This window comes from Microtus pennsylvanicus, chromosome 15 (assembly GCF_037038515.1).
Source record: "Microtus pennsylvanicus isolate mMicPen1 chromosome 15, mMicPen1.hap1, whole genome shotgun sequence".
NCBI lineage: Eukaryota > Metazoa > Chordata > Mammalia > Rodentia > Cricetidae > Microtus > Microtus pennsylvanicus.
In genome coordinates this window covers 16398439-16413675 of record NC_134593.1, presented here as the reverse complement: position 1 = coordinate 16413675, position 15237 = coordinate 16398439, and the positions used below count along the sequence as shown (strand labels likewise).

The 15237-nt window shown below is 43.5% G+C and overlaps 1 protein-coding gene across 1 annotated transcript; it reads left to right on the top strand.

The window, feature by feature from the left end:
- The first annotated feature begins 11453 nt into the window (after nt 1–11453).
- Nucleotides 11454–14822, top strand: LOC142835803 (granzyme C-like). Its single transcript, XM_075949582.1, has 5 exons — nt 11454–11549; nt 12569–12719; nt 13171–13306; nt 13431–13691; nt 14679–14822. Exons 1-5 carry the CDS (start codon nt 11495–11497, stop codon nt 14820–14822), a joined length of 747 nt encoding a protein of 248 aa, XP_075805697.1. The 5' UTR covers nt 11454–11494.
- Nucleotides 14823–15237: the final 415 nt, after the last annotated feature.

Sequence of the window (15237 nt, the reverse complement as noted above, 5' to 3'; positions counted from 1 at the left end):
TCAATAAAGGTGTCTTTGCAGAATCATAAGACTGGTTTTCTGTTCATTCACACGGACCAACTCTGTGCTAGGCAGGCCAATGGCACACTTAATATCTCTGCTCACCCCAACACCATACCCTCCTAATGCTCAGGCATGGCCATTGCCCCGCTCCTTTTTACTTGGCCCACTGTGCAGTGCTTGCCCTCTGACAGGCCCAGTGCTGAGTTTGGGTGTCTTTTGTCTTGGATCTCAGGGTGAATTTTTTTCCTCCTCTGTCATGCGGAAGTAAGGAGAAGCAAAGCACCATGGGTCCTGGAGATGTGGAGACAGAGCTGAGGTCACTGTGGTGGAGGAACCTTCCTGGGCAGGTCATCTGTCCCACAGCTTCACCATTAAGGTGACAATTTCAGTATCCCCTCTTGCTCATCTAGAGTTTGTTTTCTTATCCTCCTCTGGGTACAGGGTCAAGCTTTTTCTAGTCTCCTAACTCCACCCCGCTCTCTTCATGCTGGCTCTGATGAGTCTGTCAACGTCTGTGCTTTACAGATCATGCAGATCTGAGGACATTCCTACCTCTTATTTCTCTACAACCTAAGCCAAGTGTGGTTCCTTTCATTAGTGCCCCAGCCCTGTGGTGCCAGGCTAAATCACAACCTGGCAGGGAGGGGTCTCTCAAGGTACAAGCTACAGGTGGCATCACAGTGGGTCCATGGATGTGTGGGCTCTCATTGTCTCTCTCCAGAACCCTGTACCCCACCTCCTATATGCCTAGGCCTAGGGAAGCTCTTCCCAGTTAGCTCAGTTCTTTCTGTGTGCTCAGCATCCATAGCAGTAGGGTCACTCAGCAGCCTGAGCCCCTCTGAGCGTGTTCATCTTAGTCACTGCTGGCCTCCAGGTTAAGACTCCCTGCTGCTCACCTGGCCTATGGCAGTCTTTGACATCTGGAAGGGTACATTGCTAGAAATCTCTACTTTTTCATCAGTCAGCACTGACGTGTACGAGACTTGCAAATGACTTTCAGAAATTAGCTTCTCTCCGGAAACTATTCAGAAAAGCCTCTTTTCCACCTAGGATATAGGGCAGTTCCTACAGAATAATACAATCGAGACAGCCTCATTGTATTTATTTAAAAAGTAACAGACACAGCCATTGTGCAGATTTCAGTTCTAAGAGATGCACATATTTTGTAGAATAATTCAAAAACGATACTAAACATAAATCAAGGAGGCTCAAAAAAGTAGAAAAACAAAACAAAAAAAATGGTGTGGAGAAGTTCCTGTAATATTTAGACGTGCCTGGGTCCTGCTGCATCCATTGTTCCTAAGACTATCTGAGACTCTCACTGTTAGGAAGATCGTGGCACGTGGCTGGAGCCAGAATGCGTGGCTGCTTGTTAAATGAAAGTCTCCCTGTGTTGGACTCACGTCGCTAAAACAATCCAAGGTGCCAGGCATGGTTGCTCATGCCTTAATGTAGCACTTGGGAGCAAGAGGCAGGCAGATCTCTGAGCCCAAAACCAGCCGAGGCCTTACAGAGAGAATCTGTCTCAAAACAAGCAAATAAAAATTGCTTAAATGAACTAAAATAAACTTTAAGCTCCAAGCAGCCTTGGCTTCAGGGTCCTGTCAGACCCTTAGCAGATGAACATGACTGGTTGCTACAGCTTAATGGGTCCCCGTCCCAAGTAGACAGAGCGTCACGTTCTTCTGGGAGATGAAGTAAAATCTTGCTCTAGACGAAGCAACTTTCAAAGACACACTTTTATATAGGAAGAGATGTAGGTGGCACACAGTGTCTGACAGAGAACTGGAAAACAAACCCTGCCGTGGAGATACACTATGGGCCTAACTCTTTTGAGAACAACAAAAACTAAGAAGAGTGTAGAATCAAAGAAAAAGAAACCACACAGTCACATATGACTGCAGTTTAGATGTCATATTTACTTTAAGTTCTACGGCTTAAAATAACTTTGCAAACCATTACTGTCCTTCCATTAGAGAGGAGACAGAAATAAATTTCTATCAAAGGTAGTCAATACCTGATAAACAGTATCAACCATGTTAGGATGGAACCTGAACTGAGCCTAGGATTCCCTGGCCACCAAAGGCACAAGTGTCCTCAATGTCATCTAATCTGTGGTCAGTAACTTCCTGGCATCCAACACAAAGAAGAACCCATACTCAGACTCCCCCTGGAGAGAAACCCCTGGGCTTCTCCCACAGCTGCATGGTGAAGGTGTTCAAAGCCACCTTGCTTTGCTCCCTTGAGCTCATATTGGAGTAGATTCAGAGGCAGTAAATGCCTTAAACACAGACGGCTTCAGATCTGTCGAAATCTCTCAGCCCTGACCGTTTGTATAGAGCTCACTCTGCTCTCCTAACATCTGTAGTGATGTTCTGCACCCGGGAGAGGTAATGCTTCAACTCCCCAAGACCCAGCTTCTCTGTTCCTCTAGGGCATTGCAGTCCAGGAAGCCAGAAGTACTGCAAGACACCACTGATGGATACAGACACAGACCAGAAACAATAACACATGATCTTGTGGTTTGTGCCGGGGAATACATGCTGGTATACCTCCATTGTCCTGTATAATGTCATACCTCTGCCAGCACCATTTTCTGGGGACTTAGAGAATACGGAGTTAACATTCTGTATTTGTGTCCCATGCCACCTTCCTGTGGTGTTTTTAGTAAGCATATTCCTGCTCTCCCCTTCCCTGCTAGGTTCATGTATTTGAGCACCTGGTTCCCAGTACAAGATGCTGTTTGGAGATGTTAGGAAATATGGCCTTGACGAAGGAAGTTCATTTCTGGGGCAGGTGTTGACTCACACCATTCCCAGTTCTCTCCCTCCCTCCCTCCGTCCCTCTGTCCCTCCCTCCCTCCCTCGTTCCTTACCCACCCTTCTCTCTCTCTTTGTCATGCCCATGGTTGTGTGTAACTTAGTAAATGATATCATTCCTTATCGCCCTGCTCCTGCTGCCATGCCTTCCACTGATGCCTCACCCGGATCCCTATGTCCTAGTCTTTCTCCTAGAAGCTGCCGTGGTCATGGTGCTTTATCAGAGTAATAGTAAAATAACTAATACACATGCATTTCAGCAACATACATATTTTACCTTGACAGAAATGCAGGGATGGATTCATTTGCCTTATTTCTCAGGAGTATTTGGCCTGAAGCATTGTGGGAGAGTCCACACAGAACACAGTTCCAACTGAGTGACAGCTATCAGCAGGATCAGGCTGCTCCTCTACATCATGTAGTTTGTCCTTTAAGTCAGGAACGACATTTTTCCTACAGCTACAATCCGTGGATTCCACATTACAGAAATGTGCAGCCAACTCCCCTCTTAGAAATGATCCGACTCAAGCGATCTGGCTTCTGAGTGAGGGATGGTGATGCTCACCTGTAATTCCAGCCCTCCATGGGCTGAAGTAGGAAGATTGATCTTTCAAACTCAGTCTCAGCCGCAAAGTAAGATCCTTCTGTCCAGAGAATGAGCTTGTCTCTATAGAACCTAGAAGTCTTAATTCCTGAGAAATGAGTCTACCATAAGTAATGAATTAAGTTATAGCTAGGTCATCAATTCTGATTGCCAAGGGAAAGGGTACTCCCTGAATAGTCTCTCAGAGTTTGATGACTTCTAAAAAAAGTCCATGATATATCTGTGTAGCACAATAAAGGAAAGACCACCAAGATACCTTAACTATAAAGTTTAGAGTCACTGTAGCGGAGAGAGAATCCTGTAGCTTAGACAAGGTCTAAGTTCCAAGGCTGACTACTCCTGAGAAATATAGCAAATGAATTCACTCCTGCATTTCTCTCAAGGTAAAATATGTATGTTTGAGGTCAGAGTTCCATGAAAAGCTTTCCAGAGATCATTAAATCACCCTCTCCACAACCCCAGTCCATTTCATCAAAAACCCTGCCAACTTAGTGACATCCTGAGCTCACTGCGATATGACATCAGGAAAGCATGTTGTGACAACTGATACCTTCTTATTGTAGTTTGTGTGGTCTACAAGAGAGGTAGAAAGTTTGGATTTGATCCAGGCATGTCCTGCTTCCCCTCAGTGTCCTTAGAATGTTAGTTAATGTAAGTCATCATGGATGGCTACTACAGAATTTTCATAGAATTTCACCTAAGTAGCTGATGTGTTCCCTAGTATAGGGCAAAATTTGAATAAATAGTACTCCTTTTGCCTCCCTGTGTTTTTTCCCCCAATACCAATATATGTGTGTTTTATAAAGTTAATTTCCTTATCAAATGTCAGGCTAAAATTTTTTTATTAAATCACACATTTTCAGGCTTGAAAGTGGTGTTATATGTATATGATGTCAAATGACTAAATTAAGTTACTTGACATCTCTATAAACTCAAATAGCTTCCATTTGTGTAGTGAAAACCTATATTTGTTTGATAGATGTTTGGAAATGCACGATGCATTATTAACATACAGAGATCCTGAGTTCAATTCCCAGCAATCATGTGGTGTCTCATAACCATCTTTAATGAGATCTGGTGCCCTCTTCTGGCATGCAAGCAGAACATTATATACATAATAAATAAATCTTAAAATAATTTTTTAATAGTAAGTACATGTACAAATATACACAGTTGAATTCAGGTTGCATACACATATACACACATACAGAGTTAAAGGTAGCTTATATTCATACATAACATTAAATCAAAAGTCACATGCATGCACACACACATATATTAAACAGGAGTTGAAAGCAGATGCTCTTCTGGGTTCTACCAAAAGTATGCCACTGTGCAAAATACACCAGATGTAAGAGAGTCAGTATGAGGAATTTAGAGACAAAAATGTAACTAAAAGGCAAAAGGAGGCAGAGCACCTTCAGTAAAGATGGCAAGTAGGTTATCTGACCTGCCCTTAGTCAAGATGGCGGTGGTCATCTATAGCAAAGGTAGCAGTGAGATAATCTGACCTGGCCTCCTTGCCCTTAGTCAAGATGGTGGTGGTCACGTGGTGCAAGTCTCAGAGAAGCCACAGCAGCCCAGCAAATTTTAAACAGGTCCAAAATAACAAGAGAGACGTACAGGACATGTAGAACATACATTTCAAACAGGATCACATCTGTGTGTCCTCACCATTCACACATTCTTTCATACATGAAGTAGACAGGAAAATTCCCCAGCACTGCTAGCCCACAGTAGGGTGGGAAGAGGGACCATCAGAGACAGGGCTCCCTGAACAGTGGGGATAGGACAGGTGGAAGAGAGATAGATCCACCCCTGATTGGGCTTCACTGTGGTGGAAGGCGGCAGGGGTGCCGGTGGGGCCGAGTTTAGCACTGCTGGATTACACACTGGGAATGAAAGCAGACAGACAAGCAGAAGGGACAAAGATCAGAGGCCTCACTTTCAACTACGGATCACGGGCAGAATGTTATGAGGAGTGGGGGTGGCACAGTTTCCACGAGTGAGGAAGGGATCATCCTTTGAGGGAAGACCAGACATGAATGGCACGGGCTGCCCTTGCAGTCCGTCAAGCACAAAGGCAGGGGCCAGGGGCTGTGAGTCCCTGGGATTGTAGGTGCCCAGTACTGGGTCTTTTGGAGCAAAGCCGGAAGGCAAGGACCCCTCAGGCCAAATGAATCCTTACTCATGAAAGCAGTGAGCCTGAACCTGAACTAAAGTGAGCTCCTGGTTTCTTCCCTGCCACAGGGGAAGAATGCAAGCCTAGGAGCATGGCTGGGGACACTGCCATTTGCTGCACTCTGTGTGAAATGGAGACCAGTCAAGCTGCTAACTCAGACCCACGTCCACAGATAGGAAAGGGGGTCCTGTCTGTCACATGATGAAAATAGAAGAAAACTTCTAACCTATAGAAGGACATGCCTATGAAAGTAGAAGAAGTTTACAGAACACCAAATAGACTGAGCAGAAAAAAATTCCACTTGCCACATAGTAATAAAAGCACTAAAACTACAGAATAAAGAAAGAATATTAAGAGCTGCAAAGAAAAAAAGGACAAGTAACACATAAAGGCAGACCTATGAGAATCACACCTGAATTCTTAATGAAAACAATGAAAGTTAAAAGGTCCTGAATAGATGTTCTGCAGACACTAAGAGACCATGGATGCCAGTCCAGACTATTATACCCAGCAAAGCTTTCAATCACCATAGAAGGAGAAAACGAGATATTCCATGACAAAACCAGATTTAAACAATGCTTATCCACAAATCCAGCCCTATCAAAAGTTCTAGAAGGAAAATTTCAACCCAAGGAAATTAGCTACACCCACAAAACATAGGCAATAGATAATCCCACAACAGCAAAACCCAAAGAAAGGAAACACACACAAAATACCACCACCAACACAAAACCAGAAAATAACAGAAACTGACAATCACTGATCATTAATATCTCTTAATATCAATGGTCTCAATTTGCCTATAAAAAGATACAGGCTAACTGAAGTATGAAAAGAGCATCCATTCTTATGCTGCATACAAAAAATACATCTCAACTTCAAAGACAGATATTACCTCAGAATAAAGGGTTGGGAAAAGATTTTTCAATCGAATGGACCTAAGGAACAAGATGGAGTAGCTATCCTAATATCTAACAAAATAGATTTCAAATTAAAGTTTATCAAAAGAGATGAAGAAGGACATTTCATATTCATCATAGGAAAAATCCATCAATATAAAGTCTCAATTTTGAACTTCTATGCCCCCAAAACAAGAGCACCTCATTTGTAAAAGAAACATTACTAAAGCTTAAATTATACATGAATTTAACAGATACCTATAGAACATTCTACCCACAGAAGAATATACCTTCTTCTCAGCACCTCAAGTGATATGACAGACTTTCTTGACTCCCCATGGGAGGCCTCACCCTCTGGGATGACTGGTTAGGAGGTGGGGTAGGGGGATGGTGGGGAGGTAGGAGGAGGGGAGGGAGAAGGAATTGGGATTGGTATGTAAAATAAAAGATATTGTTTTTTAAAAAAAGAATAAAAAAGTAAAAAATTATTGAGTGCTTTAGACTTTGGATCTAGTAAATTTTGGTTTGTGTTCTTATTTATTTATAAGGTTTTATTTTAATAATGTTTCTGGGTGGGAAAGTGGGTGGATCTGGATGGAGATTGAGGGAGTCAACCATGCTCAGAATATATTATATAAAAAAATAATATTTTCAATTAAAATTTTTTTTAAAAAAAGGAAGTAAAGAAAAGAAGCCACTCAGTTGTATAAACCAGCTCAGAGTGTTTTGGTGACCTGAGGGCTGCATGTCATCCAGAATTGGTATTCATACAGCCCAACATAAAGTCATAAGCTCCCGAAGAACATTATGAGATGTGTGTGTGTGTGATTGTTTTAGTAACTATATTGTGACTCTGAGCACGTAGTTTGTAGATGACAACATGTTCCAGTATCGTGTAAAGTGAACATATGTGTGCTCTTGCTATTGACACACATGCATGGCTTTAGTTTGATGGTAGAAAGGCTTCAGCTGTTTCATCTTGCAACTGCAAATGGTCAAATTGACACTATAAAATTTGCACATGCTCCTAGTGATGTAATAAATGAAATGCAGAAATTATCAATGATGTTTTATTCTACTGTTGCAGACAATGGGTGTCTAATGCTCTTTGGAAAACCAGCAAGCCTTCTTCTTCATCATTAAGAGCACACACATCTCAGTCGTGCCTCACACACCATCACCCAGCGACCACTTTTTCACTCAGCTGTCACTTTGCACTGCATCTGCAGCTGAGATGTTGCCATATCAAACCTTGCTTTCTATTTTCTTGTCAATTTTCATAATAAAAGTAAATATAGTTCCTTATCTATTATTATATATAATCACAGCATGACTTCTATAACATCATATAAGAAAACAGAACTCAAAACAGAGAGAAGCTGGCAATGGTGGCATACACCTTTAATCCCAATACTGAGGAACAGAGACATGAGGATCTCTTATTTCAAGCCTACCATGGTCTACACAGCCAATTCCAGGACAGTCGGGACTACACAAATATCCTGTCTCAACAACGACAAAAAATAAGAAGGAAACTTGAGAGGAACCCATAAAATTAAGAGAAGACAGTGCAATCACCACACTAGACTCCTGTTTAATGATAGGTCCTTGCAGAGGTCATCAAGAAAATGTATGCACAAAGAAGATTTCAGTGGGGGAAAGAAGGGGAATAAGACAGGAAAATTGTGGGTAAAAATAACCAAAGTACATCGATTACATGTATGAAGTTGTCAAAGAAGAAAAGGTGGTTTTAAAAGGAAATTTAGTGCAAAAACATTAAATCATCATCAGGACAGAATTTCAAAAGGGACAAGGGATAAAATCATCTCTAATGCTAGGAATTCCTAAAAAGTGTTCATGATAACTATGGTGACATTATATTTCATAAGTAAGATGGTCAAACTAAGGGCATCACCAAAACATTATCAAGCTACTTCCTGTGTCATCAAAAATATTTGTGCCAGAGCTTGAGAATGAAAACTAACTTACAGAAGGAAGCTTTTAGTTGATTTGATTGCTCACTTCATCTTTAAGGGAGCCAGCCTGTCAACACTGTATTTCAAACCGTAAGTGCTCCAGGTGGAGGTGGAATTATGGAAAGCTCAAAGTAAGGCAAAGAACCGTCTGCATTTCAACACGGCAAAATGCAGTTTTGTGACAGTGATGTAGCCTTGCTATTACATTTGGCAAGAGAATTGAAAACAGATCTCAAGATTTCCAGAAATAATGTCACTATTTTGATATATTCCCAAGTTCATTTTACTCAGCACGTTTGTTACCTGCTGATTTTCAAATGGAATGCCTAGAACTACAATCTTCTATTCAACCTAAACAATATTTTTTTCTTCATGTCTCTTCACATTCTTTCCAGGGCATTTATAGGTCCTTCTCAGAGACCAGCACTCACACTTCACAACCACACGTATTCACACTGGCACTTTCCCCCAGCATCTATATGTGTGAGCAACTACTTTTAAGAACTGAGTGCACAGGATTGGAGAGATGCCTGTAAGTCTTAACAGAACACACTTCTCTTCCAGAGGACTCAAGTTCAATTCTGAGCACCCATGTTGAATGTCTCATAACTACTTGTAACCTCAGCTCCTCTGGCCTCCAAAGGCACCTGTACTCAAGTGTACATGCCCAAATTCAAGCACAGACACAAACTCAGACACATACACATAATCAAGGGGTAAAAATCTTTTAGATAAATGTTTCTAGATATAACAAGGGACCTACACCCGTGAAATCTCAGCAATATTACTGCTTAAACAAGACCTGAACAATGACTACACCAGTTGACCTTCTACAGTATTTGGGGAAAAACCAAGGGCCCCATCCCAAGATGAAGAGCAACAGGCAATTATAAAGTGCTGAGAGAGGAGAGGGAGAAATAGTCTTCCCTAAAGATGAGTCCCCTTAATAGTTTTCTAATCCCAAGTGGTCAGACCTAAGAATTATGCATTCAAGCAATAATAAACCAACTCTGTAGGCTGGATTTATATTTTTATCCCCTTGTTTGTGTGTGTGTGTGTGTGTGTGTGTGTGTGTGTGTGTGTGAGAGAGAGAGAGAGAGAGAGAGAGAGAGAGAGAGAGAGAGAGAGAGAATGATAATTAAAGAATAAGAGGCCACAATCTGAAGGGGATGGAGAAATCTGAGAGGATTTAGAGGGATAATGGAGGGAATGTTATAATTCAATTTTAATTTTCTTTTAATTTAAAATGTTAAACATACTAGTCATGAGATTAGAACTAAAATATCTCAGCCCCACCTTAGAAATTCACTGAGTTCAGAGCTATGCCCATCAGGCTGGGGAGTGAAGCATTCCTTGCTCAAAACCAATGTCGAATATCCCACAAAATTCACGTTGTCCTCTTTTGCTTTTATGACAAAAGCATACCAAAATAAATGATACTATTTATATGTGTACAATTTCTTTATTAGATATTACAAACATGGACCCTGCTCCATAGTTTTGAAAGATTCTGTATAAATGGGCACCATACAATTAGGATTATTTTATTCTCTAGAATTTTGTTGCTTGTCTGTATGTGCAGATATTGTGTCACTTTTATATGGTCCCTTTCCAGGGGGATGCATGTTCTTTCATTACAGCTTGCATTAGTAATATGTAGTTCAAAACAATTATCCCTTCACTATGGCCCAGAAAACCCAAAAGGCTACATACCCATAGACCAGATCATTAATTTTGAGCCAATTAATATCAGGACTGCAGTTCACAACTAGGACAAGAAAACCTCTCTTGGTCATAAAGTAGGAAAGAAAGAAATTCAAAAATAAAACATAAAGCTGTGGTGGTAAAGCAGGACCTGATATGCTCTGGGTTATCTGACATGCTCTGGATGTGCATAGACACACACGCACATACACACATGCATGCACAGGCACACACATGCATGCACGCACACACGCACACACACATGTTCCTAGGGCAAGGCTAGTCTGTCTCACCTCCCAGAGTTGTTATTACACAGCTTTAGCCACCTGTTCTCTTAGCTCAGATCCTCAGCTCACTCCAGTCAATATCAGCCTTTTCAAGGGCTGCACCTCTGTCGGTCTCACTTCTGGATCTAGCCCACTAAATAATCACTCAAGATCTTACCAAGGCCCATTGGAGCTACAGAAAATCCTAGGCACTGTTGCAGAAAACACCACTGCAGTCCTCAGCAGGGAAGCCAGGGCTCATCTAATTTTCCTAACCTTTAAATTCAATCCGGAAGCTCGTGCTTTGAGATAAAAGCCAATAAACAATAAACAGGTAACAGATACACATCAATGTGATTCATTATTATACTTAACTATACATGACAGCAAGATGTGATCAGTGCCCACAGGGTAAATACTTGCTTTTGAGATTTCTCGGTGACATCCTAGCAGTTGAGGAAAGTCAGAGTGAGCAAAGATTAATTCATCAGACTGTTCCAACAGATGTTCCATAGTATGATCAGAACTCCCAGAGGTTAATAAGAAGATGTACTGAAACTCTTCCTTGCCAAGTATGGCTCTGCATAACTCTCACTAAACACTGTATAACTTTATCTGTGTATTTGTAGTTCTATAACTGTTTCATGGTAAACTGGTTATCTGTATTTTTTAAAATGGAAAGAAAGAAACCAAAGAAACGAAAATCGATCTTATCAGAATGCAAAAGGATGTAAGAGGTAAGAAAGGCCACACTTTTGTCTCAGTGTAGGCACAGTGGACTTCCTGGGGTCTCAGGCCCTCCTCAACCACAACATTAACACCCTCTTTTCCTGGTCTTTATCCAGGATTAGCTCAGAGGATGTCAATGTGGTGACCATGTCGTTTTTACCCAAACCAGACAATGTCCTGAGCTAATAAAACCAACCAGAGCAGAGGTGCACAGGTTTAAAAGGCCTGTGAGGTCACTGAGCGCTCACGTCCTCATCCTTCAAGGGCTGTGTCCACTCTGCCCTCCTCCAACCTGAGAGCCTTCCTGGCAAGATGGCAGCAGTCCTGATTCTCCTGACCTTTCTTCTGCCACTTGGAGCTGGTGCAGGTGAGTGAACACTCTGATTCTAGAGGTACCATCCCATAATACCTCTGTGGAGTCTCTGCACAGCTCTAGTCAGGAACTTTCTGCACTGAACCAGGAGCTTCCTGAACCTCAGGTCCCAGACCAACCCAGACCTGGAAGCCTGTCACTGGCTAGATCCTCAACAAGGTCTGAAGAAGAGCGATGTCCTCAGAGGACATGGTGGGCACTAGCTTCTCCCTGCTCTTCGTGTCACCTGGGGAATGGATCATACTTAGATAGAGATGTTAAGAGAATGAAAACCTCCAAAAAGCATGTCATTAACTAATTAAGCCCAGACCAACGGCCCCTTTAATGACCAACCTGCAATGGAGTAAGACCACCAGCTCAAGAATATTATCATTATTTAGCAACCTCCCCATTCAATTACTGAAAAAGAGGCCCAGGGCAACAAATGCCAGCATTGTACCCTCCACTAAATTTGCAGTTTTGGTTGGCCTCTCCACTTCTTTCTGCATGTCCCTATATTCCTGTCTTTGGCAGCACACTACTCCAATGGCCCCAGGGCCCTGAATCCCATGCTATCTTAACTACTAGCCCTGCAGCTAACTAGAACTCATTCATTCATGCAGCCAAAAGCATTTATTGAGAACCCAAGATATGTTGGGCACCAGACTAGGAGAGTTTTTAAAAATTCACTGCATAGGGGTTGGGTAAAAGGTGAAAACATGACACCAATCAAGACATCAGAGGGTCAGACAGACACATTAAGAGAAAAGACCAGGCAATTCACTCAGGATTTCCTCAGTGTAGACTCATGATTTAGAGCTTGTCCTTCCATGTATTTGTAAAGCAGGGCCTGGAGGACGAGTGCTACCCACTCCTTTTCAGAGCAGGGCCCTGAGGCTTAGGATTCAGCAAAGATTATTCTATGTGTAAGGAATTCAGTCTACAACATCTTGGGGAGCTGCAGATCCCATTGCCTTCACCATCCTGACTTCATCTGCTGCTCCCAGACACCCCATATTCTGCCTTTCTTTCAGAGGAGATCATCGGGGGCCATGAGGTCAAGCCCCACTCCCGCCCCTACATGGCATTTGTTCAATTTGTGAATATTGATGGGAATAAGAGTTGCTGTGGAGGCTTCCTGGTAAAAGACAACTTCGTGCTGACAGCTGCTCACTGCAGGGGAAGGTGAGGAGAAGGAGCTGGTCCATGATTTCTGAGACCCCAACAGAAGTTTCCATCCTCTACTTGTTGCTGCTTCTGTGAGAGCTCACTGGAGGGCAGGGCTGTGATAATGGAAGTCTGTCATCAGGGAAAATTTGAGATCAAAGGGTGAGAGTTCAGAGGCAGCAGCCCAGTTGAGTTGAAAGCAACTACACTGGTCAGACTACAGCAGTGGCCGAGGCTGAAAGTGCACATTCAGAGTCAATGCAAACTTTGGAAAATTGTGGAGAAGAAAGAGGGAGTCTTCAGGAGTCTAGTGTCCTTGAGAAGACAAAGCAGTAGTTCACACCCTGATGCCCTTCTGTCTCCTCAGTCCCCTCAGCTAGAGCCCCACCCTGCCCACCCAGCCTCTTACAGCTCCTTCACTGTGTCCTCTCTCACTCCACATCTCCCATCTGCTCTCTGCTCTCTACAGCGCAATGAGAGTCACTCTAGGAGCCCACAACTTAATGATCAAAGAGAAGAGCCAGCAGATCATCCCTGTGGCTAAAGCCATCCCACACCCAGACTACAATCCTATGGATAACTCCAATGACATCATGCTCTTAAAGGTGAGAAGAGCCCGCATCCTGTCCAGGGATTGCTCCTCCTGCTCTCACCGTGCTCCTTTCATCTCTTCCATCCTGCTGTCTCAGCCCAGCTGTCAATGAGCCGCACCCTTCCTTCTTCCCACAGCTGGAGAGGAAGGCCAAGAGGACTAAAGCTCTGAAGCCCCTCAACCTGCCCAGGCATAAAGTCCCGGTGAAGCCGGGGGATGTGTGCTCTGTGACTGGTTGGGGAAGGATGGACCCCGAGGGTGACTATTCAAACACACTTCAAGAGGTAGAGCTGACAGTCCAGAAGGATCAGGAGTGTGAGTCCCGCTTTCCACGTTTTTACACCAAAGCCATTGAGATCTGTGTGGGGAACCCAAAGATCAAGCGTGCTTCCTTTAAGGTAAGTTGTATTGTCTTTCTCTCGGGGCTCCATGGGAGAGGAAAAGCAGTCTAGGATCTAGAGACCAAGCATTAGGGACTCCTTTTCCCTCTGACTGTGATCTTTTCCCCTGGAAACAGCAGGAACCAGTAACTAACTGGGGCATCAGAGCTGACAAGCAACCACTGTGAAGTTAGCTTATTCAAGGTTTTACATGGATTTAGTCCACCACATTGGTGCCAGTTGTTGTAAGGAGAGCGCTGTTTGTCCCAGCTGCCCAGAACCAAAATAATCATACAGAAACTATATTAATTAAATCACTGCTTGGCCTATTAGCTCTAACTTCTTATTGCTTAACTCTTATATCTTAATTTTAATCCATTTTTATTAATCTGTATATAGCCATGTGGCAGTGGCTTACCGGCAAAGATTTGGCATGTCTGACTCTGGTGGCAGTCCCATGGCGTCTCTCTGACTCTGCCTTCTTTCTCCCAGGATTTAGTTCAGTCTTCCCTGCCTACCTAAGTTCTGCCTTATCAACAGGCCAAGACAGTTTTTTTATTCATTTATGGTAATGACAGCACACAGAGGGGACTCCCACATCATCAACTGGTATAAAGCAGGATTTGCACAGTCCTCCTGTCACCCAGGCCTAGGCCCTCTGTGTGTTGTTACCACAAGCAGGGGTCTCTTCAGACAGGCACCCACTTTTGTCAATGTTCTGGTCCTCCATGCTCACATCAGGCTCAACCACCTGTCCACAATTCTAAACAACAGCTTAGAGCTGAGGGTCCCACACACCTTCATAGGAAATGGATCATAGACTTGGAGTCTGGACTCAGGAGGGAGGTGAAGCAGTAACCCTGTCCAAAATCGGAGTGGGAAGCACAGGGGCCCCAGGTCTGCCCTCTGATCTCCCTCACACAGAGCATACAAGTCATGCTTTATGGTGGGAGGCTGGGCTAGTGTGAAATCAGCTCAGTCCCCTGTGCCCCTCTCTATTCACAGGGCGATTCTGGAGGGCCTCTCCTGTGTAACAAAGTGGTTGCAGGCATCGTCTCCTTTGGGTATAAAAATGGTTCAGCTCCGAGAGTCTTCACCAGAGTGTCAAGTTTCCTATCCTGGATAAAGAGAATGATGAAACACAATTAACTACAGAGCAAACCAGACCCCTCCCTGACTCACCATCTTCCCTATAGCCAAGTCCAGGATTGCCCTAGGACAGAGCCAACATCTCAATAAAGTTCTCTTTGCAGAATCAGAAGCCTGGTTTCATATCACAGGGACCAACTCTGTGCTAGGCAGGCCAATGGCACACTTCTGCTTTCTGCTCACTCCACGACCATGTACACACCTTGCTCAAAGCTCAGGCGAGGCCACTGAGCAGCTCCTTCTTACTTGTCCCTCTGTGCAGTGCCTGCCCTTCTGACAGGTCCAAAGCTGAGCTTGGGTGCCTCTTGTCTTGGGGATCAGGGTGAACTTTTTCCTCCTCTGTGTCATATGGAAGAAAGGTGAGAGCAAGCACCACTGGTCCTGGAGATGGGGGAGACAGAGCTGAGGCCAGTGT

Excerpts from the sequence above, each read along its gene's own strand:
- LOC142835803 (XM_075949582.1), top strand. The coding sequence starts at position 11,495 with ATGGCAGCAGTCCTGATTCTCCTGACCTTTCTTCTGCCACTTGGAGCT. Across the intron at positions 12,720-13,170 it reads GCTGCTCACTGCAGGGGAAG|CGCAATGAGAGTCACTCTAG; the intron begins GTGAGGAGAAGG and ends TGCTCTCTACAG. Across the intron at positions 13,692-14,678 it reads TCAAGCGTGCTTCCTTTAAG|GGCGATTCTGGAGGGCCTCT; the intron begins GTAAGTTGTATT and ends CTCTATTCACAG.